Consider the following 25163-nt stretch of genomic DNA (forward strand, 5'->3'; position numbering starts at 1 on the left):
TCTAGAGACTTCCCTTGCCATTCACCCCCACCATTTTCAATGGAGTTCAGTTTGGGCGAACACGCTGGATGGTCCAAAAGAATCACGTTATTTGCCGTGAAAAGTCCTTGGTCTTCGGGACATTGTGGATTGTAGCATTGTTCTGCTTGAAAGATCCAGTCATTTCCACACAAGCGAGGGCTTTCGGTCAATAAGGATAAGCTCTCTCAACATGCCATTGTAGCCAGCTGCTGTTTAATGCCCCTGTATAACCTGAAGCTCCATTGTTCCATGGAAGGAGAAAGCACCCCAGATCATGATGGAACCTCCTCCACTGTATCGTGTAAAAAAATGTCTCCAGTGAGATATCCTTATCATGCCAGTAATGTTGGATGCCATCCAGGTTCAGTTTTCGATCACTTTTCTACGTTTCATGTTTGGTGCTTTTTCAGCAAAGTTTAACCGAGCTGTTTCGTGATGTGGAAGGAAGCGTAGGCTTTGAAGACATTTACGGTTTTTAAAACCTTTCTCTCGTAGATGCTGTCTTATTGTTCTTGAGCTGCATTTTGCGTCCGTAAGGGCCTTAATCTGGTTCGACGATCGACTGGTGTCTTGCCGGACAACCCGTCGAATCCTCCTGCTCAATGCCGGAGAAATTTTCTTGGGCTGACTACTTGAAATTCTCAGGGTCTTTTAGAAATTTGCAACAGCAGTTTTACTACACCCAATCTCACCAGCGATGGCACATTGAAAGAGACCTTACTTTTGAAGCTCGACAATTCTGCCACATTCAAACTCTGTTAACTTTTTAGGCTTTGCCATGTTTTTACCCAAAGTAACACAGGAGACGTCAGTGGTAGATGTTGACAACGCTAATGCTTGAACACAAACGACTAAATTTCGTTACGTGTTTACCGATTAACGCTTCGTTTCAGTATGGTCTTCAACTTTTCGCCAGTTAGTATTTAGGCTAATTTCATAGTGTTCACATTTTCCCTATTAAATGCTAAAAAAAGTTGTTGTTTTTTTATTTTCACTTTTGTTATTTTCATCTTTTGAAGCTCTAATCAAATGAGTGGTTGAGTCTAACAAGGCAAAATGCATATTTTTTCTTTATGTTTATTGATCTTAATATTTTGGCCAGCAGTGTATTTTCAACTGTAGCTAGATTTGGAAAATCACGGATTGAATTCCAACTAAATAGTCAACATCAAATAAATGTGCAATCGAGATAGTATGCTACTTGGATGAACAACGATTAGCATTTAGTGGTCATTATTATTTACTCGAGTCTGCTAACCGAGGCAATTATGTGATCCATTATTCAACTTCATTTTAGAAAAATTGAGTGTTTGTTACTGGACTGTTAAATATAAGCCAAAATGACCTCATTAATGGTGTAGAAGTATTGTTGAATGAATAATCCGTTTTGACGAGAAAATCCACTCATAGAGTTTGTTTGTTTATTTGTTTTGGAATTTCGCACAAAGCAACTCGAGGGCTATCTGTGCTAGCCGTCCCTAATTTAGCAGTGTAAGACTAGAGGGAAGGCAGCTAGTCATCACCACCCACCGCCAACTCTTGGGCTACTCTATTACCAACGAATAGTGGAATTGACCGTCACATTATAACGCCCTCACGGTTGAAAGGGCGAGCATATTTGGTGCGACCAGGATTCGAACCCGCGACCATCAGATTACGAGTCGAACGCCTTAACCCACCTGGCGATGCCGGGCCGAAAGGCAATTAATATACTTTGTGAAATCCAAATATCAATGAAACAAAAGTCGCCGCAACCATATCTTCAAGCATAATTTTGGGCCTGGCATGGCCAAGCGCGTAAGGCGTGCGACTCGTAATCCGAGGGTCGCGGGTTCGCGCCCGCGTCGCGCTAAACATGCTCGCCCTCCCAGCCGTGGGGGTGTATAATGTTACAGTCAATCCCACTATTCGTTGGTAAAAGAGTAGCCCAAGAGTTGGCGGTGGGTGGTGATGACTAGCTGCCTTCCCTCTAATCTTACACTGCTAAATTAGGGACGGCTAGCACAGATAGCCCTCGAGTAGCTTTGTGCGAAATTCCAAAACAAACAAGCATAATTTTGAAGGGGTTTTAAATGTCACTACTCATATTTCTAACCTAACTCAAGGCAATTTGCTAAAATCTGCACGCTAATTTCCAAAGGATATTTTATTATGTTAGTTATGATTGACATTGAAACGCGTAGACAATTACATTCTCCACATTTTCAACCAGTTTGGACATGATCGACGGTAGGTTTGAAGGATCTTTTCCATTTGTTATCAAAGCTTTCTGTAACTCGTGTTCCGCCTCTTGGAATCTTCGGTGAGACAATAAGAAACGAGGAGATTCGGGAAGAAGCCTAAAACATAAAAAATTGTGAATAAACAAAAAAGGAACTATATCCCTGAAAACGAAAATGTATGCCATTGAATTTATCAACATCTCTTTCACTCTCTATCGCTTAGAATACTTATTATAAAAAGAAGAAATCTGAGAGAAAAGTTAAACCAATACCAATGATTGTATCCAAATACAAAGAGCGAGATGTTTATATTTTAAAATTTCATGTAAAGTTGCACAAAAGGTATCTGCAAAATGTCTTTAATTCTTTGTCTATTCTTGTTTGACCTATTGGGATTTTACTTTATTACAAAAATCGAAAGAGCAGTACTGTGTGTATTGCAGAGAAGGCGAGTTATGAACCATTGGATTAAAATTTTTATAGCTTTAATAACGGACAAACTAAATGATGAAAAAGGAAAACAGAAATAAGCCAAAATTAAAGTACTAATATGTGAAAAATAAATTACATGACATTGCAATATATTGAAAATAAAAGTCATACTGTTCTTATAATATAAAAATAATTAGTATCGATGTCATTATAAAATAAACAAAACAACTTATTATTTATTGTATTAGCACAGATAGCCCATTGTGTACCTTTGTGCTTAATTCAAAACAAAAAAATTTATTGTATTATAATAGAACAAAGAATTTTGGAAAACTTGTGTTATAATAAAAATAACTTATGACTGATATTATAATAAAAGTAAATTTAGATACCTATATTATAAAGTAAAAAGATTTTGATGAATTTGTTTTTGATATTCAAGAGATATACTTGCTAATCACCCATAATTTTGATGCAATAGACCAGAGAACTTAAAAATGATCTGGTAAGTGGAATCCATCGACAAGGCTACCATAACTAAACAGTAGTAATTAGCTTTCACTATTTTAACGTTCTGATGTAATCATGTTGGAATGTCCGATTTTTGTCGTTTTTGCTAATGGACGCGAAATTTAATCCACTATTTCACATTCTGGGATATTAATCGGGCCATTTTTTGTTTAAAGGAAAAAAAAAAAAACATTCAAGTTGAGTGAGAAACAGAACAGTGTAGAGACAAAAATATAGTAGGTAACAAGTTATAATATGAATGAGCCGAAACAGAAATAAAATAATGTAACAAGTTATGTTGAGAATGAGACGAGAAATTCATGGAGCGAGAAATGAATAACGAAGAAAGAACTTTAATATTAACTACCATATTACACCTATCATTACTGTCGACTCGACGGTACGTGATCAACAACGGTCACGTTTTAAAATATTGTTCTCAACCTGATGTTGACCATAGGAGGTTGAAACATTATTTGAAAATAACAAAAGGTTTTCTATTCCCACATCAGCTGTCTATAATACATATTATCCTGAAAAAGTGAGTATCTATGCATGTTCATTAATAATCAGCGAGACACAAAACAAGTTAGCTAGGAAAACTATTAGAAGGAAGAAGGAATTAAGAGGAAAAATGGGAAACTAAGAGTAGAGAGAAAAGGAAAACTAGAAGGAATTAACGAAAGAAAGCATTTAGTTTGGTTTTGAATTTCGCGCGCAAAGCCACATCAGTGCTATCTGTCCCTATTTTAGCGTGAAAGAAGGCAAACAGTCATCACCACCCACTGCCAAGTGTCGGGCTGTTCTTTTACCAACGAATAGTGGAATTGATTGAAACACATAACCTTCCCACAGCTGAAAGGGCGAGTCCAGCGTTATGTCAACCTGGCCATGCTAGGCCGAAACATGAAGGAAAAAAAAAGGAACAAGTGGGAATTAATTGAATGAAAAATATAACAACTGAGGTCTATTTTGTTTAAAATTTTTTGCACTAACAGTCCTTACTTTATGAGTGACAGATTAGATGGAAAACAGCTAGGCTATATAACTCGCTGTACACTTCTGGGTTATTATTTTACAAATATATAGCGGGATTGAACGTCAAATTATAATGGCATCACGGATGAAAGGACGAGCATATTCTGTGAAGAGGATTTGATCCTTCAACCCCCTTAGATTGTGAGTTGAGCGCCCTAACCACCAGGCCATGTCATATCCCAATACTAAGAAAATTAGTTAAGAAGAGATAGAATTATATTACGTAAAATGTAAGAAACGTATGCTTATGGAGAAATAAAACTACCAAAATAAATGACAAATCTATTCACTGTGATACAATGAATAGAAAACAAAAAGTGAAAAAGAGTAAATGGAAAAATAAACAACCTTCGTGTCCAATTTTATGCACAAGAAAGTCGAATCCAAAATAAATCTACAAACTTACCAGTGAGGTCACTTAAAGAGTGACAAAGAAGCAGTGATTTATATATAAAAGAGAAAGCAGTAGCAATCTAATTTATAAAAATATAGACAAGAAAAGAAGTATATTCGGTATACATGCAAGATTTAGTTTTAACCTTTGGTTTACATATAAAAAAGTATATTATAAATACTAGTAAATTGTTTATCATTAAAAACAAACCTACCCAGTGTGCTGTGCTCACTACGAATATCGAAATGTTTTTGGTTTCTTTTTTAGTTCGCAGGTTTACCACTAAGTGGAGTAATCAAACTTTTTACACTCTATAGTAGAAGGTTTATTATACGAATAGATATCCATCTCTATGTATAAAAACAACATATTGAGCCTCTTATTGGATACCTAACCCCTTCTAAAAGGGTTGATAGCTAACAAGAAAATGTCATGTTATATAATCTTTCAAGGAAAGAAATCAGAATGTTTCCTATAAAATATCATGTGTAAATGTTAAAACCAAGGGCTGGCATGAAAAAAAAACAGTTTCGCACAGAGGACAGTAAAACAAATAAACACAAAACACCATCCTCAGATGGAAATATAAAAAGATAATTAGCATAAATTCGGTTTACAACAGCGACGCATAAGCCAGGTTCACAAAATTCATTTTATGTACGTAGTTAATTGTAAGAGTTTCTTGAAAGCTGCATTAGTACAATGTAGATAATGAAGAAATGATGTAATGTAATGATGTATATATCTACTTATGTACTTCGTATAATGTAATGATGTATATATCTACTTATGTACTTCGTATAATGTAATGATGTATATATCTACTTATGTACTTCGTATAATGTAATGATGTATATATCTACTTATGTACTTCGTATAATGTAATGATGTATATATCTACTTATGTACTTCGTATAATGTAATGATGTATATATCTACTTATGTACTTCGTATAATGTATATGATGTATATATCTACTTATGTACTTCGTATAATGTAATGATGTATATATCTACTTATGTACTTCGTATAATGTAATGATGTATATATCTACTTATGTACTTCGTATAATGTAATGATGTATATATCTACTTATGTATAAGCATCTAGAAATTGTATTATAACAATATTTCAAATGATACTAAAATCTCGAGTTCTGTTTTGAGAAATTACAATACGAAAATATAAAGTGAATTTTGTATCTTGTATGCTTCTACCTCGCCGTCCTCTGTGTCTACAAGAATAACGTTTGAAGTTGATAAGGTAAAGAAAATACTCACCACCAGTGTCCGGCTAAAGCTAACAGTGGTACGCTGATGCTCAGTTGAAGGTATGTCCAGTCTCTAATAAACCAGGCCAATACACTAAGGGTTAAAAAGCCAACAGCCCATCCCATCTGAAAAGCTATTCCCAGTGTCGATCTCTGGCTTTGATCTATAATTTTCATTACTAAAGAGAAATATATTTCACTGTAGGCCAGACTAACACAATATTCCTTGAAAATAACGATAGAAATTAAACTGTTTATCTTTGTTTAATTAGAAACTTTGGAAGAACATCTTTTGAAAAGTAATACAACTTTTAAATAAACAATATTTGGAATTCCACAATCTAACAATAAGGAATTAACTACACGATAATTTACTATTGTCGTAACGAACTAGCCATCTTTTATATAATTTACTGTATATTATGATTAAGAGAGAAAAGGAATTTGAATCTTTTCTCTCATCACCTAAAATTTTGTGTGAAACTCGTCTGTAAAAGTTCGTTGAAAGTAAGAGATTTTTGAAATAGATATTACAGTTCTTAAGTTAAAATGTTGTTTGAACAACATTTGTTTTCATCTGAAAGTTTTTAAAATTTAAAAATACAACAACTTTTCCATATCTGTAATAACTGTTACATGAATGTTTGCGGTCATTTTTAAACTATTATCCATTATACCGAAGACGTTTAATAAATATATTTTTCTTCATAATATTAAATCTAACTACTCCCTGTAGTCGGCATTGATTAATAACTTTTGACACGCCTTCAAGGTCTTCCACGAAACAAGATAAAAAAGAAACTTAACTATATATTTAGATATCTCTGTACAGAAGAGTCTGCAATGTGAACTGAAAACGTTTAACAGGATTGATGATCGAAATATAGACTAGGCTAAATTTTAAACACTTAGAAGTTACCCAGTGCCACTTGTTAAGATCTAAAATCTAGATATAGAAATTGGTACTTACATAAAACGAATGAAGAAGTTACAATGCCAGTCACGCCCAGGGCTACAAAGAATCTCAAAATAACGAAAATTATAAAACTTGGTGATAATGCGCATAAGATTCCAGACAAAGACCCTGTTGCTATGCTTAATAAAATGATTGGTCGGCGGCCGAATCTTAAGAAAAAAACATAAAACTCGTTTCTTGTCCATATAATATAAATACAACTCATCGATGAATAGAAAAAACGTTGAATGAATTTTACCCATATATAATGATACAACATGTGAACCATGAAATAGTAAACAGAATGTTCTTGACAAAAAGCAAAGGAACGAAAACTTAGCGAGAAGTCATCTAAAAAAGTTAATTGTGAAACCTTTATTGTATTATATTTAATTTTTTTAACAAATTAGAAAACTAATGGATCAAAATGGAGGTGCAATAAACATTTTTATTTTAAAAAAATCAGCCTAGAATCAGTAAAAGTAACACTGTTTGAAGTAAAGTTACTTGAAGATCATTAATGTTAAAAATAAATAACTAAAATGACACTTCATCGATTTCAAACTATCTGAGAACGTTATCGTTAAATCTGAAGAAAATGACGAATGTTAAATATAATTTTGAAGGAAAGAAGCGATTACATACATTTTGTTAACAGTGGATTTTTCAAACTTCACATATACGTTTATTGACAACGTTACAGTAAAAATCTATGAATAATGATTTTCCGAAATGATTCAGGAAAACACTTAAGAAGAAAGCTACTACGTCACAGTTAAATATATTAACATAGAAACCACACATGGAACAAGATAAAAACATAAATATGGGAATTTTAAGACTTACAAAAATGTCGGATGTTGCAATAAATAAAATATGTTCCTTGTTTACAGATTCAAATATGGATACAATGAGTGAACTATAAACAACAGTATAAAGAACAGTCTTACCCTTCATGAACAAACAACTGTCTGGCCAACAAACGTTAAAACACTTCAATCAAAGAAAAAGCCTTTGACAAATTCAAGTAGCCAACCTGTATATACAACAACCGTATTCCATCTTGTGTAGACGAGAGTCAAGTAAAGAAATTGAACAGAGCCAATCTAAGGTAACATGTGTAAAGAAATCACCGTATATATGTAAAGAAATCACCGTATATATGGTAGCTTTACTGTTAATGTAAGATTGTTAATATCCAACCTGTATATACAACAACCGTATTCCATCTTGTGTAGACGAGAGTCAAGTAAAGAAATTGAACAGAGCCAATCTAAGGTAACATTTGTAAAGAAATCACCGTATATATGGCAGCTTTACTGTTAATGTAAGATTGTTAATATCTCTGGCTTGAAACCTAGTAATGTAAGTACGGATTCCGAAACATTGAGTCGAAAATAATATTCACGTAAATAAGAGATAATGGCTTCTTTTACCAAACAATAAACAAACAATATGAATAAATAAACAATAGCAGACAAAAACAATGTCCAAATAAACATCTTACCTCTTTCAAGAACAATAAGCAAATAATTATCCAAATAAATAAGTAATTAATGGCAGAAATCTCACTATCCTTCAGGCAATATAATAACAAATATGGTTATCTAGAAATGTTGCCATCATCTGTGGTTATCTTAATTTTTTTAAATTTGTAACAACTAACAAACCCATTTAATAATATAGATGTGGAAAGTTTCAGCCATCATAAAACATTATTGTAGTAGCATTGAAGAATTTAACTAGCAGTTAAAACAAGTTACATCAGTGTGGGAAAATGTCAGAAAAAGTCCTCAGCTGTCAGAGTTATATCAGTGAATGAATGTTCTATTAAATGTCCATATCTGTTAGTATCAGACAGTATATCATATATCTTAGTAACGCCTCTAGCTACCAGTTTTATCTATGCGAGAGAATGTTGCGTGAAATGTACTTACTTATAATTTTATCAATATGAATGTCAGATATCTGAAAAATGTCACTAGCTATCAAAAGTTGTATCAGTGTGAGATTATGTTCTAGTTCGATGAAATGTGCTTACCTATCCGAGAGTTGGCCGGTTATAAACCATGAGACTAGACATGTAGAACATCTGACTCAAAGATATCATCCACGAGTTGTTACAGACCAAGTTCCACTGAAAGTACAGAATCGGTGTTAAAACACAAAAATTGAACAAAACATAGATGAAAAGTCAAACAGAAAGGGCAATATACATTCTGATCAAGCCTGTCCGTTTTCACTAAGCTAAAACTAATTTAGCTTTCAGTGGATTGAGTTTTTTTGTTTACAGTTTCTTCTCATATTTAGAGAAAGACACACAAGTATGCATGTAGAAAATGTTTCTCGTCATCACGAGAAACAAGATATGCAATTTATGTAAACAATTTGATGTTTTTTTAAAAACCCGTGTACAGGGCACCAAATTTTCTATTGAACAAATTTTTCTACTATTGATAGTAAAAACATCCACATATCGCTTACCGTTTTTCAGTTTTAACAAACCTGTTCTACTATTGAAGACTTGTACTGAGTGTGGTCGTATTCCCACTCGAAACAATAGTGAACTTCACGAGTATTGTTCAAATTTGTATTATTCATTACGTCATACATCCAGCATTTGCTAAACGACCGTTGTCCTGTTTCCTGAGCCACCACTGGTACACTGAAGTTCTTCCATTCTACTTCCGACATATTGTGGAAAACGTCTGGACGTCCACCACACCAGTGATCAATATTAGGAGCCAAAAATATTATTACCAGAATATGCCAAGCATTAGACAAAGTCGCGACAAAAATCAAAAGAAAATATTTTCTCTGCCTGTGCCGCCCATAATGAGTGTAATATCTTCTCTGGGTGATTTCATCCTTACGTTTAAAAGGAATAATTCTGTAGACAGAAAGAATAAAGTGTGAGTTATATCTGTAATATTCTAAAGTATTAACACAGTTGGTCTACAAGTACAAATATATACATACAATTTTTAAATAAAACAATCCTAGGGTAACATTTTAAAAATGAAACTATAAAATAAATAACATTTTACGCACTGGTAAAACATTTTATAAAAAATTCCCCAAGTTTCGTACAAAGAGAAAGCTAATAATGTTTTAAAAAAAAAATTTAACTCATTTAAAAGTAATCGGTAAAACCCCTGGTAGTAACTTCTGTTTAGCACATTTGTCTCCGATTATTTTAGTTTGTTGAATTTCGAGCAAACGTTACATTAAATTGTTGGCGTCATCTGATAACATTATAGTGTTCCTTATTGTCAAATGTCACGTCAGAATGTAAACTTTGTGATGGCCCTTGTCACCAAACGTTACGCTAGACTGACGACTTATGCTCTATATTTATCGTATTGTTTTACTGATGTTGGAATTTTCTTTACCATCACTAAGCTGACGCTCAACTAATCAACAGATAGCAAGTACACTGTTGAAGAAACGACATTTATAAACAAGTTGTGATAAAATCGCAAAGTACGCTGCGTTTCGATTAAGTTGTTCAAAATATTTTTATGAAAATGAGCGTAATGTTAGCATACAAACGTACAAAAATAAAGATCAGATGAAAGTTAGTATTACAGAGTTTTCTTTTTAGTAAGTAAAGAAGACATTTACCTTTGGTAGTACCGATCAAGTTGATTTAAATTGGAAATTGTGTGAGATAAGGGTCTTCTTATAAAATAAGGTTCTCACCTATCTATTTTGAGACGACCTCGATAAACATCTGTATACGAGCCAAAATTGGAGCCACGAGACATGCACGTGCTAACACTTCTTTACACCAATCTTCAATTTTATCGTGAAGGTTTATGCAAGTCGAGAAACGTGACATATATTCAATGTCATTTTTTGTCATAGTTTCTAAACTATATGAGATTTTTGTCTCTACGGCGACAACATGCGTATAAAAAATTACGCGTCTCGAAGAAACTTATAACTGATTTCTGTTGTACTAAAATAACAATTACCACGTGACATACAATGAGAGAATGAACAGCAATAATTACACTTCACGTCATTACGTCTTACGGGTGAGACGTGAACGGTTTGGTTTAGTTGGAAATTTGCGCAAAGCTACACCATGGCTATCTGCGTTAGCCGTCCCTAATTTAGAAGTGTAAGACTAGAGGGAATGCCAACTCTTAGGCTACTCTTTAACCAACGAATAGTGGGATTGACAGTCACAGCGTAAGGGTGAGTTTGTTTGGTGTGGCAAGGATTCGAACTTGCAACCCTCAGATTACGAGTGGAGCGCCTTGACAACCTGGCCATTCCAGACCTCTAAATGGAAAAGTAACAGTAAATTTTCCAAAACTTGTACCTGTGTAATTCTCTGTAGTTGGCCAGCCGGGTAACCGAAAAAGGAATTATTACATTTTTTTTTATTAGGAGGAAGCTCTTTCGAAACTTCGTATCAACGTTTCTGATTGGTCCAGACTGGTTCTGTCGAGTACAAGTACATAATGATCATTTTAAATTGTTCAGATACGAAATAATTATTTAACAATTAATAGAAAAAAACACGCATTTAGGCTAAGCCTATCTTTTATAGTGTTAGAATTTGATTTAATTGTCAAAGAACTTTTTGTAAAGAATCACTAATTAATGGAAAATTTACACCATGGAAACATTAGTTCACGATCTGTTTGTGGATCTGATTCATTAGTATCACCCACTTAAACATACTGAAAACCTTGTCTGTTGATCTTTTATATAGAAATCTTAACATATCCTTTCCATCCCTGGAGTAATATTAGTAGCTGTAATGTGAACAGTTTACAACAAATCAGTGTCATTACTCAGACAAAGCTCACACAATATTTCAAGTGAAGACTATCGAGGACCAACTAGTGACTTGAATAGAAAGATAACTTTCTCTTTTTTCCTGATAATCAGTTTAAGTTGCATCACTCTGAACAGTCCTTTATACATCACTATTCCTTCTTGTATATGAAGACCAAAGCTGTACACTACTTCATAAGTATTTGGTGGATCAGAACAAGATATATTGATTATCTTTCTCATGAAGTAGTTTGATCCTTCAGGCACTTGTCACCTTGTAATTCAGAAGTTACTTTTTGTTTCATGAATGTTTAACAGAATTTGAATTAATAACTTTTTCTTTAATTATGTTTTTTATGTAAACCATTAAGATTTTCTGTACTTAATCTTTACCCATAGAAAAGGATTTTAAGGTAATAAAATTTATTTATTTTATTATAATTTCTTCAATAAAGAAATATGATTTTATATAAAAATGTAGAAAATTTTGCCAACATTATGGTTAAGAATGTAACTGAAATGTGTCTAAGCTAATTAACCACCTTAATACAAAAGTATCCAATACCAAGTAATTAGTAGTAAACTGTATTTTAACAAAAAAATTAATTATGGGACTTTGAAAAACAAACTATATATTATGTATTATAAACATTCTCCCTGATTTTATTCTTTACTCATGTTTAAAATTAACTGTGGCAAGTAAATTTGTAAGAAGTAATTTTTTACAGCATCCATTCAAGAGCAGTTTTCCTGATGAAGTCACTGGTGTTGTTTTATCAAAAGTGAAAAGAAAATTAGGCTTACAAAAAGTTTCCAAAATGGTTAGTGTATCTGAAGAATTTTAAAAAAATGCACTTCAAACAAAAACATTCAGGCTACTGATTGTGATCCACATACATATTCCATTATCAATTAAATTCTATTCTATTAAACCTGTATGTGTGCTTGGTCATTCTGACCAGTTCTGTAATCTCCATGTAACCATGAAACTACATAAACTACTGAAATGTTCTAAATATACAAAGTGTATCATCATGAGTTTTGGCAAATGTTTATCTAAACGTTACATTCCTTTTGTAAACTGAAATTATATTTCAAGTAAATTGCTTTCATAAAACATTTATTCATTAATTTATGAATTCTCTGTCAAGTAATTCTGTGTAAAGTGTGAGTTTTCATGCTAAGAATAAAATTAATTGTGCTCATTTAATCGTTTTTATGTTTAATTAACCTTACTTATAATACCATCTTAATGAATATCATTTTATTTATTTTTCATAGAACTCTAAACTTGCTCTCTCATCTTCACCACCATAACACCAACTGTAATGAAAGTAGTGAAACAAATGTTGGACATACAAAATAATTGCATATTCTGAAAATGCAAAAACAATTTTTATTTTAGCACAGTCTCAGTTTTCTAAACATTTCCTGATTGGCTGATTTTGATTTTATTACTTTACAATGCCTTTCTGACCCAATATAATGATGTAATAGTCAAATATATACAGTAGTAAAATAACCGACTGAAATACAAAGTGTGCAACTAAACATCTTCAACATCCAGATCCCTTCTTCCACCTCTTGTGGAGCATATTGATTTTTTGTTCAAAACTGAACTATTTGTCTCTTATCTAAGTTTCTGCCAGGACCTTGGCCTTGAAGATGCTGTACCCTATTCACCATCTGAGACTTCAGGCTTGAACAGGGTCTTTCCATACGTCTCCAGTTCAGAGTCTATACACTGGGTTCCACTGGTTATACTTTTTGGGAATATACAGTCTGTCATTCTTCCCTTTGGTCTTCATATTTAGGTGAAGCTGACCGAGTTCAGTATGTCACAAATTGACGTTGCTGTCTCAATGGACAGCCCATCACAATATGTTTTATTACCACCTCTGTCTGTTACCTTTCTCTAAGTCATCTGAGAAAGGTTGGTACTTCCATTTGGTTGTACGATTTTCATTGCCAAACATATTTTGAACCATTTTTTCATTCCCAGTTATACAGATGGTTTAAAATCAGTTAAGTCTATTGGATCTGCCGTGGTTTGTTGTAGCTAGGTGATTTCGTACAAAATCCTTTCTACAGTTTCTGTGTTCACTGTCAAGTTATATGGCATTTTTTTTGTTCTGGATGATATTGAAGCTACACAGTGCACTCGCTATTCTATTTAACTCTCTACTGGTCAGAGAATCGCTTTGTGTTAATTCTCACCTTATTTTCACAATATTCAACACTGGCTGGCCTTTTTTTTTTCTATCTTCTATTCACATCCAGTTTTTCTGGATAATTGGCCATGTTGGTATTCATAGGAATGAGATTGCTGACATTAAGTTTGTCTGTTCTGGTGCTGTCACTGCCTTGCTTATTCTGTATGTGGACTACAGTACTGTATTCAAGGCTAAGCTTCGTACCAGTTAGCAGTCTTCTTGGGATGAGCAATGCCATAAGTTTTTCTAAATCAAATCTTCTGTTTCTCTTTAGCCATCTTGTTTCAGTTAGGATTGGAAGAAGGAAGTTGTCCTGGCTAGGTTATGCACTGTCACAGATTAATAATCAATAATTTTGTTTTATTTGGGATTGATGCACCATTATGTGGATTTTGTGACATTGAAGTCTCAATAGCTTACATTTTACTGTTGTGCTGCTATGAATCTGAGTGATGGTGCCATTTTATACATGCACTTTCCACAGGTTTACCTCTGACCATGGACAATGTCATTATCAATGGTGACACTGTCAAACTTGCTTGTGTTTTTAAATATTTCTGGGACATTGTCCTTTTTAATTCTGTTTAAGTTTTTTAGCTGCTTTTGGAACATTATTTGGTTTTTAACTTTACTTTTAATTTGTATCACCACACAAGTTTTATTTACTAGTATTCTTCAGCTTTCTTCACTACCAAAGTTAGAATAAGTTGACTAAATTTCATTAAACAATGTTTATACCCCATTATAACAAGAGATCACAATGTTAAAATTTAAAAAACAATGGCAAGGTACCAGCCAGACTTATTTTTATATCAGTGTGATTGGTTTATGAAATTAGTTATTGTTTGCACTAGTGAAGGTCAGTATTTATAGAGAACTTAAAAGAGGAATCAATGTTTTCTTTCTGAATAAAATCTCCACTTTCTCAGAAAAGGATATTTACGGACAGCCTTGTAGGAACAATTGGCACACCTCGCTGTACTTATTTAATGTTTTTAATAAACTATTTTGATAGATTACTTTTCAACCCATATCATAGTTTTAAGCCACCCTAAATGTCAAACTATAGAACTATTCAATGTATTATGTTTATTTCTACATTTCATCACTTTTCTCTGTATTAAGTCATCTACATTTATTCTTCACACATGTTAAACTGAAGACTGAAGATGAAAAAAGTCAAAAACAACATTCACTTATTATAAAAAAATAGGAATATGAAAATGTATTATAAATTAAAATATACACATAGAAAGATATTCTCAGTTCCTATTAAGCCTTATTCAAAACTTAGATAATTTAAACTGAAGCAAATTACTTTCACCTGCTTAATTGTTAATAAAGACATCTTAAATTCCAAGACTCAATAAATAACTGTGGTATGTGACAAATATGGAAATTTTGGTCTATTTATATATATATAAATTTATATATTCATTTTGGCAAGCAATGCTTTTTAATTACCTTAACATGCTACTAAATAAATCCTGGTTAAATTAAATTGCTGAATGGTACCAACATTTTTTCAACAAACGGAATAGCAAGTTACTTGAAATGTTTAAACTTTTTAAAATTACATGAAACTAAGCAGATACTAAATACGAAAGAAATTTACCTATGTTCCACTTACAAGTGTGTTCTAACATACGTTCAAAATCATAGAATCTTGGCAGATGGTTCAATTCACACAGACAATGCCCAGCATGTTGAAACTTGTTTCTGTTGGTGCAGATAGTCATGGCACAACACCACTGATATAATACAAAATTCTGCTTTATCACATGTAAGAAAGGAGTGTATTATCCAATGTAAACTTTTAGATAGGCTAGAATCATGATTTATCTGGGTGATAAAAACACAGCATTAGAACATTTAAACATGAGGTACAGCTCAACACAAGTACTTGTTTATGAAAAACTTATTCTGCATTTTCAAGGATTTTTTTTCTCAAAAGTTTTCTCTCAATGATCCCTTCACTTACTCTGAATATGTAAATGAATACTGTATAGGAAGATCAAATTTATAAAATAATAGGTTATGCACAAATTAATATATATTAAATGGAAAGTGTTATTTATCTGTCTCCTTTTCTGAAAAAATAAAGACACTGAAATATAACTACTTTTTTTTACCTTTAATCCACACATGAATTTTAATACTTTCACAAAAAGACAAACCATACAATTTGTTCACTAGCACATACTGTTACTCAGTTTTTTTAAGTTGTGATATTAAATCTTTCTTATACAATATTTAAATGATAATTACATACAAACAGAGGCTTTGAAGAAGTTTGATTTTTATTTATTTGTTGTTTATTGAATGTAACAACACTATAAACCTCACAATAACATTACTTGAAAAAACAGACAGCTGACAGTTAGGTTTGCACTTAGCTGAGCCAATTTCCTATCCCAGTGAGCTTCAGAAAGCTCTACACAAGTCATAATTATTCACCAAATTAATATCTGTGACAATACAGAAATACTGAAAATTTTGTTTACAAGGATGTTTTGTAAACAAGTTTCCCAACATGAATTCAAATGTCCTCAGTTTGAGACCATAACTTGAAATGTCACAACTCTATATATTTCATCAAATTTTCACACATTTTACTGGTAGTATTATATTATTTGTGAATATGGATGTCTGTCCACTGCATACAAATATGAATAAGAAAATAAGATGACAGGCACAAAAACATGTTCATATTATAATAACACAATATATATCTATATATATAGATAGACAGATAAAAAGAAAAAGATATTGGTGCAAGGTTTGTTAATAGTGAATTTACTGGATGCATATTAATTTTATTCTATGTTGTTAAACCTTAATAAAAAATCTTTTTTCAACCAAAACATTTTAATTTTTCAATTTTCATCTAAATTTGTAGCATTTAAATAATTTTTAAAAAGCCAAGCTTAAGAATATTATGTATGTTATTTTATCCTCAAGACACATTTTCATTATTAAAGAAACAATACATGTGAATTAACTGCACCTGAACATTTGCTGTTTCTCTCCAAGTTTCAATTATGTCTGTCTTATAATTTTTAAAAATTTATGTGTCTGTAATTAAGCACAAATCTACACAATAAGCTATCTCTGCTTTACCCACCATGCATATGAGAACACAGAACCAAGTTTCTAGCATTAAAAATCCACACACTGTGCTGCTGGTAGTGGTGCAAGAATTCTAAGAAATCTGTTAATAAGTGGAAAAACGTAGATAACTAATTCAAACTTTTGACATAGGGGTGTTATAAAGTCATTCTGCTCTTAAAAAGTGCACAAAAGGGATAACTGTTTGAAAATGTGATAAGTACTCGTAACACCAACACTTCTGTAAGAATATTATTACAACTTACACCTTTTACAGTACGAAATACTATTTTAAAAACAAGTACAACGTTTCAATCACTCATACAATCATTCTCAAAAACAAAAGTTTTAATAATGAAGTAGCTAGACTATCTGTGCCAAATGTCCAGTAAAAAGTTAAAAGTAAATTTAGTGAAATTCAGAAAAGGAAATTGAAGTAAAACAAAACAAAGTTTAAAACAAAAAAAAGCATAAAACCCATGTTTGCATCTGGTCTACAAAGTCAAGAAGAAAACTACAGTAATTCAAGTTGTAGAGGACTTTCTGTTGCCTCACTGTAATAATCACAGCTCACTTGGAAGACTAACAGGAAGTGCTAAAACCATCATCAGTCATCTGAAGTTAGCCATTCTAGTTATTTAATGTTACGGCCAGTTTTTAATTAAAAATCGAACTAGATGAACTGTGATTTTTAAAAGGGAGCCACATTAAAAAGGTGTAATGTATAAATTAAAAAAAAACTTAAATGGCATTAAAAAGATTAATGGCCTTTAAAAAACTAAAAACATTACCAAGGTGTACAGTGTCACCATCACCAATAACACTGTCTAACGTTATGGACAAACCTTGGGACAGAACGTGCTTAAAATGGTGCCATCGTTGTAAATCGTAATGATGACAAGAAAGTAAAATGAAGCTTATTGTGATCTGAGTGTTACATACTGATGCATCAGTTTCAGATAAAAAAACCCAGATGGCCAATATAGGGTTCTATTTGGAAAAGCTTGTTTTCACATTGCTCACTCCAAGTCGACTGCCAGTTGGAACGGAGCCAAGCCTTGAATACAGGACCACAGTCCATGTATGGGACAGGCACAGTGGTGATAGTGCCATGCAGATAGGCGAAACTGCAGTGTTGACGAGCTCATTCCTGAGAATATCAACATGGCCCAGTATCCAGAAAAACTGGATAGCAGTAGATGTTATAGAAATATGGGCCTGTCGGTTTTGAATATCAGCAAGAACAGGGTGTGAACCAACTTAAAGCTATTCCAGAGCCAGTAGAGAACCAAGCGAGTCAGTGTTAATTGTGCAGTTTCAGTTCTGCTTAGTTTCTTTGTGATCCAGATAAAGAGAAATGGCATACAGTTCAGCAGTGAACATAGAAGCTGTAGAAAGGATTCTGTGCAAATCACAACAAACCAGGGCAAAGCCACCTGATTTGGAACCATCTGTATAAATAGAAATGGAACGATGGTTCAATAGATGTTCAGCAAATGGCAGACAGTATTTCCAATCAGGAGTGTCTACTTTTCTCAGATGACTTATAGAAAAATCACATTTGGTGACTGTAAGAGGCCATGGTTGGATGAGCTGACCAGTGGATACAGCAATATTATCCAAGGACAGACCCAATTCTTCCAACTGCACGTGGATATGAAGGTCAAAACGAGCAATGGCAGACCGTCTGGTCTGAAAAAGCATGGCCCATCGACGAAGGAAGACTCAACCCCAGGTGGGATGCTTTGGTAAGAAACAAAGTTTCGAAGCATATAGTAAAGACAGTTACAAACGGCGAAGGTGCAAAGAAGATTCATGAGACTATGTATATTCTCTGAACTGGGAAAGTGCAAAAAGCCCCAGTAAGGTCGGTGGTATGGTAGACCAGTGATCCATAGTCGAGTTTTGATTGAATAAGAGCACCATATATCTTTAGCATAGAATGACAATCTACTCCCAATGGGGTGGAACAGAGAGGACATGGAGGATGTTCAATGCTCTTGTACATTTGACTCAAAGCTGCTTGATGTGTGGAATAAAGGTCAGTTTACATTCAAAGATAACCCCCAAGAACTTAGTCTCAGAGATCTGGCCATCAGAGAGTAAGATTGAGAGAGGGACAGAATTGTATTGCCCACTGACCTTTTGAATATTGTCCCATATGACTTTGGATCTGGTGGTAGAAGATATGCTTGGTGTGAACTTAATCCAAAATTCCTTCTGGCTTTCATGTCTTACCGATTGAGCACGTGCACAGGCTCACTGGAAAGCAATGTGGCTTGAGAGTACGGAGCATCTACGGAAAGTATCCCAGGCTCATTTTTGAGCTTTCTGTGCCATGTGGCAGACATAATTCTACCATGGACAAAGACATAGTAGAAAATGTGTCGAGGTTTTAGAAATACATTGAGCAGCTGTTTTTATAACACATCCAGTTACTGGCACTGCAAAGTCATTTATTAATGGCTTATAGACAAGGGCATGATAATGTTCTGTGACAGTAGTGAAAAGCAGCCAGTTTGTCTGATCCATCTTCCACCAGAGCATGAAGGTCAGGTGGCATTGACCATGGCCACTCTCTCTCAAGATTATAGGAAAATGATCACTGCCTCATAGATTATTGTCAACCCTCCATGAAAATGGGAAAATAATGAAGGGGAGCAAATTAAGAGATCAACATCAGTGAAGGACTGACTAGGCACATGGAAATAAGAAGAAAAACCAGTATTGAAAAGAGAAAGGTCGTGATCAGAGGAGCAACCCCTCCTATCAATATCAGCACTTCCCCAGAGAATGAAAATGGAAGATGGCAAATGTTCAATGAGAGTATCAAGGTCTGATTGATCATTTGTCTCTCAGTTGACAGGTTGAGAGAATAGACAGTGATGGTATGACCCAGGGAAACACCAATGGCTATGGCTTTCAAGGGTGTATCGAGTGGCAAAGGCAGGGTGGGCATGTGCTAATCAACCAACAGTGCCACGCCTCCATAAACTCATCCGTCACACAGCCTGTCATTTCTGTATCAAGAAAACTGTTGAAAAGTGACTGAATCGGCAGGTTTCAGAAATGTTTTCTGTTAGGAAAGACAAACAGGAAGCAATCAGTGATTTGATATCATCTAGACTAGAACGTAAATCTCGACAGTTCCACTGCATCAGGGTGACCATTTTTATTTCTGTGTTGGCGAATTGGGTAGAGAACCCTTCTGTTTATGACAAAGTCTTTTTTCCTTTCCTTATTTGAGGGAGGTCAATCTACCTCTATGGATCCTGCCCTCGGTCGATAAAGCAGGTCTTTGCTGTAGCAAGAAGATTCCAGAGACTGAGGACATGAACAAATGATTGTTTTGCATCTTGGGGTGAGAGAAGAAGATGGATCCAAAGAAATGCCTGTACCTGGAACCAAAGGATGTGCATCTTTAGGTTTGGTGGAATGTATATAAGGGACAGAGATAAGTGTTGAAGTTGATTCATCAACTTTTTTCACCATGGTGGTCAAAAGATTTTTCATTTGTTTGGAGAACAATTCTTTAGGAGGCACAGAGAGATCTGTCTGCATTCCTACAGTAACTGTGGAACGAAGTGCAGCAGCATACCTCAGGATAGGTAATGTTATGAATCATTTTCAAATGCTGTATCTCTTTTTCTTCCAACAATCTAGGCCAAGAATGAAAGTAGGATGGGTGAAAGCCATTGCAATTGATGCAATGAGAGTCCGTTTCACACACGTAGGCATCAAGGAGCACACGTCAGGGAACAACTACATGACGCCTTTAAGTGACTAAACCATTGACACTGGAAACATTGGAGAGGGTTTGGTGCGTATGTACGTACCTTGCAATTAAGACAACCTGCTTTGACGATGGCAAGCAGACGTGGTGACATAAATGTGAGAATGAAGACAGGTTGACATAATAATTCCATCTTTGCGAGTGGATATACACCTCACTGCAGAAACGCCTTGGATGGAGAAACCAGCAAGAACTTCTGATTAGGGGATGTTCTTCAAACATCTCTCAACAGTAACTCCTCATGATGAATTCCAAATAGCATGAGGTGTAACCTCAATAGGTATGTGCACAATTGCCTTTGAATGCAAGAGGAGTTTACTGTGTTGAGATGTCGATGTTTGCACCAATACATCACCAGATAGAAGCTTCTTTACTTACTTTGGAGAGCCAACAAGTCCTTCCAGTCCCTTCTGAATAAAAAAGGGGACATTTGCCCTAAAGGTTTGTTTGAAAGTGAGTGCAATATAAGAAAATGAGGAACAACAGTTGGTAAGAATGGTGAAGACTGCTGCTCAGATTCCTCAAGACGAGTTAAATTGCATATAGACTGTTTTTTTACTATTTTATTCAGATTTTTAATTGGAGTATCCACAATAAAGAAAGGGAAATTTTGGTGCCCACTGACCCCACCACCATGGGGATACAATACAATATGAAACAAGGACACTGCAATAATGCCACGGTTTCATGAGCATTATACCCAAACCCCAGCATAAGACATAATGTCCACAACACCTGTTGAGAACATGAAACACTGATACTTGGTTGACCCTAGCCTGAGTGGACCAGTTGACTGATCCAAGGCCACCCGACTACAGGAATTCAATGCCGATGTGGTGTGTTAGGGTTGAACCCATCAACTACCAGGATCCTCTCCTCCCGTTCACGAATTTTCACGCGCAGCAAACATGTGGGTGGATGTTTAGATCCCAGAGGAGGTAAACTGAAAGAACAGAACCTTCCCTGCAAGGTCCCCTCACCACGTACGGGAATCCACACCGAGGGGTAATGGTAAAGAAGGTTCTACTAATTATATCAACATTCAACACCCTTGAGATGTGCTTAATTTTTATAATTGAGTGGTTACTTACACATGCATATCAACAGAAACAAAAATACATGTAGAAACACATTCTTAGTTTCTGTTAAGCCTCATTCATAACTTAGATAATTTAAACTGAAGCAAATTACTTATTTATTAATAAAGACATCTTAAATTCCAAGACTCAATAAATAACTGAGTGTGGAATGTGACTAACATTGAAATTTTGATCTATTTATATATATATATATATATCACTATTCATTTTGGTTAGTGTTGCTTTTTAATTACCTTAACATGCTAATAAATAAATCCTGGTTAAATTAAATTGCTGAATGGTATCAAACATTTTTCAACAAACTGAATGACAAGTTACTTGAAATGTTTAAACTTATTAAAGTTACATGAAACTAAGCAGATACTAAATACTATAGAAATTAACTTACTTTCCACTTACAAGAGTGTCCTCACACATTCAAAATCACAGAATCTTGGCAGATGGTTCAATTCACACAGACAATGCCCAGCATGTTGAAGCTTTTTTCTGTTGATGCAGATAGTCATGGCACAACACCACTGATATAATACAAAATTCTGCTTTACCACGTGTAAGAAAGGAGTGTATTATCCAACGTGAACTTTTAGATACACTAGAATCATGATTTATCTGGGTGATAAAAACACAGCATCAGAACATTTAAACATGAGGTACAGCTCAACACAAGTACTTGTTCATGAAAAACTTATTCTGCATTTTCAAAAATTTTGTTGCTCAAAAATTATATCACAATGATCCATTTATTTACTCTGAATATGTAGATGAAGATCAAAGTTACAAAATAGTAGGTTATGCTCTAATTAATATATATTAAATGAAAGTGTTATTTTTCTATCTCACTTTCTGAACAAATGTAATGCTTTTTATTCACTTGAAAGAAAAATAAAGACACTAAAATATAACTACTTTTTTATCTTTAACCCACACATCAATTTTAATACTTACACAAAAAACACAGTACAAAATTTGTTCACAAGAACACATCGTTACTCAGTATTTTAAGTTTGGTATTAAATCTTTCTTATACAATACTTAAAGGAAAATTACATACAAACAGAGGCTTTAAAGAAGTTTGATTTTATTTTGTTGTTGTTTAATAAATGTAACAACACAATCAACCTTATAATAACGTTACTTTAAAATAACAGACAGCTGTTAATATTTCAAATTTTTTACACATTTTACTAGTAGGATAATATTATTTGTGAATAAAGATGTCTGTCCACTGCATACAAATATGAATAAAAAAATAAAAATTTTATTTGTGTTTCAATTGTGTCTCTTGTGTAATTTTTTTAATTCTGTTCAGAAACTAAATGTTTTGTTGAGTTCCAAGTATTTATGTGTTTGTAATTAAGCACAAATATACACAATAGGCTGTCTTTGCTTTACCCACCATGTGTATCAGAACACAGAACCAATTTTCTGGCATTAAAAGTCCACACACTGTGCTGCTGGTAATAGTGCAAGAATTCTAAAAACTCTGTTAACAAGTGCAAAAACATGAATAACTCATTCAAACTTTTGACATAGGGGTGTTATAAATCATTCTGTTGTTAACAAATACATAAAAATGGATACCTGTTTCAAAATGTGATAAGTTCTCATCATACCAACACTGCTGTAAAATTATTGGAAGTTACACCTTTTATAGTGAGAAGGAATATTTTAAAAACAAGTACAACATTTCAATCTCTCATGCAATCATTCTCAAGAACAAAAGTTTTCATGATAAAGAAGGTTCTAGTAATTATATCAACACTCAACACCCTTAAAATGTGTTTAAATTTCATAATTGAGTGATTACTTACACATGCATATCAACAGAAACAAATTTAGATTATTTATATACTTATAACAAATAAAGTTACAATGAAGCTACTGTCATAAAAGGTTTTGAAGATTTTAGAGGAGTTTCAGAAAAAGTATCTATATTATCAGCCAAATATTTGCTTTTGTGGTTAACTAAGAAATGTAAGTGAAGTGATACAACTCTAAATATTTTGGTACTTTCCACCAGTCAACTACAGTTCAGAAAGAAAGTATTGTAAAAATAATTTCTACCAGAGTAACTCTAACTGAAATTATCATCTTGAAAGGCACCTTAGGAGCTGAATCAGAAAATGATCAGATCAATCATACCTAGGATTTCCTGTTCTTGATTTTGTGGAAGCATGTTCCCTTTCAATATCAAAAAATATTACAATTAATGTTTTGCATATTTTGAATCCTTAGCCCCTATATTTTCAATGTCTTATGAAAATCTCTGAGAACCACAGTAAACCCTTAAAAATTATGAAAGCTAAACGATTTTCTATTTAAATGCCCTATTTACATACCATGTTCATGGCAGTGTGATCCACAATTGTTTTTATCCATTTTTGTTAACAATTTTACCCAGTTTATCTGTAATTCCTCCTTTATTATCAAAATGCAGATTTTCTTATTACTACTTCCTTTCAATGGACTTTACCAATAACCTTTTATTGATGAGTCAATCAAAAATGTTAAACTCTATGTGTTAAACAAAGAAAATACTTTTACTTATTCATGTAGTCTAACAAAAATGTTTATTACCCTTGTAATTCCTGAATATTTTAATTTGGACATGAAGCATGGTCCTCACAAATCAGAAACCAGGAAGTTTCATGGCAACAGATACACAAGAAACAAGCAACTGAAAAAAGACAAAACTAATAAGCTCAGTAGCAGCACAAGAGAATCACTTGGTAGCAAAATGCTGTTGATACTCACAGTGTAAGTACCAGTTTTGAAGCTAACATCTAAGCACGATTCCATGATGCAAGGTGCTTCTAAGAGAAAATCTTAGAATATATACTTTTGTATACTTTTGAAGGTACCGTAACAAAGAAAATATTACACAAGGAAATATTCACAGTGGTAATATGTTTGTCGATCTGCACAATCTATCAGAAGTAGCAAGGGAGTTTGTCAGTGTTTCTGAGAGATTGGTTGGTTGGTTGATTTAGAGTTTTATAGCACAAAGCAGTCAGGATATCTATGTCAAACATCCAGTAAAAAGTTAAAAGAAAATTTAGTAAAATTCATGAAAGGAAATTAAGGTGAAACAAAACAATGTTTAAAAAAACATAAATAACACATAAATAGCATAAAACCAAAGTTTACATCAAATCTCCAACATTAAGAGAAATACTACAGTAATTGAAGTTGTAAAGGACTTTCTGTAGTGTAACTGTAATTATCATAACTCACCAGGAAAACTAAGAGGTAAGTACAAAAACCACCATAAGTCACCTGAAGTTGGCCTTTCTAGTCCTGGTTCCAAATTATTTGA

General features: G+C 33.6%; 2 protein-coding genes across 18 annotated transcripts in view; one reads left to right on the top strand and one right to left on the bottom strand.

The window, feature by feature from the left end:
* Positions 1-10900, bottom strand: part of LOC143243067 (solute carrier family 22 member 3-like) — a 136908-nt gene extending 126008 nt beyond the window's left edge. The window contains exons 1-5 of one of the 8 annotated variants that reach the window (XM_076486807.1): positions 10545-10900; positions 9348-9732; positions 8884-8979; positions 6858-6899; positions 5984-6066 (exon numbers count right to left, since the gene is read on the bottom strand). In XM_076486807.1, coding sequence (XP_076342922.1) covers positions 8884-8979; positions 9348-9732; positions 10545-10609 — 546 coding nt within the window. In that variant the 5' untranslated portion in view covers positions 10610-10900 and the 3' untranslated portion in view covers positions 5984-6066; positions 6858-6899. Of the gene's footprint in view, positions 1-2212; positions 2361-5897; positions 7290-8779; positions 8980-9347; positions 9733-10544 lie in introns of those variants that run through there. The other 7 variants (XM_076486806.1, XR_013023837.1, XM_076486805.1 and 4 more) reach the window with 7 other exon arrangements.
* A 388-nt stretch (positions 10901-11288) lies between these two features.
* LOC143243070 (uncharacterized) overlaps positions 11289-25163 on the top strand; it is a 698461-nt gene continuing 684586 nt past the window's right edge. For all 10 annotated transcript variants that reach the window (XR_013023841.1, XR_013023846.1, XR_013023847.1 and 7 more), the window contains exon 1: positions 11289-12454. The gene's annotated coding sequence lies outside the window, so the exon portion shown is untranslated. The remainder of the gene's footprint in view (positions 12455-25163) is intronic.

This window comes from Tachypleus tridentatus, unplaced genomic scaffold (assembly GCF_004210375.1).
Source record: "Tachypleus tridentatus isolate NWPU-2018 unplaced genomic scaffold, ASM421037v1 Hic_cluster_2, whole genome shotgun sequence".
NCBI classification, from domain to species: Eukaryota; Metazoa; Arthropoda; class Merostomata; order Xiphosura; family Limulidae; genus Tachypleus; species Tachypleus tridentatus.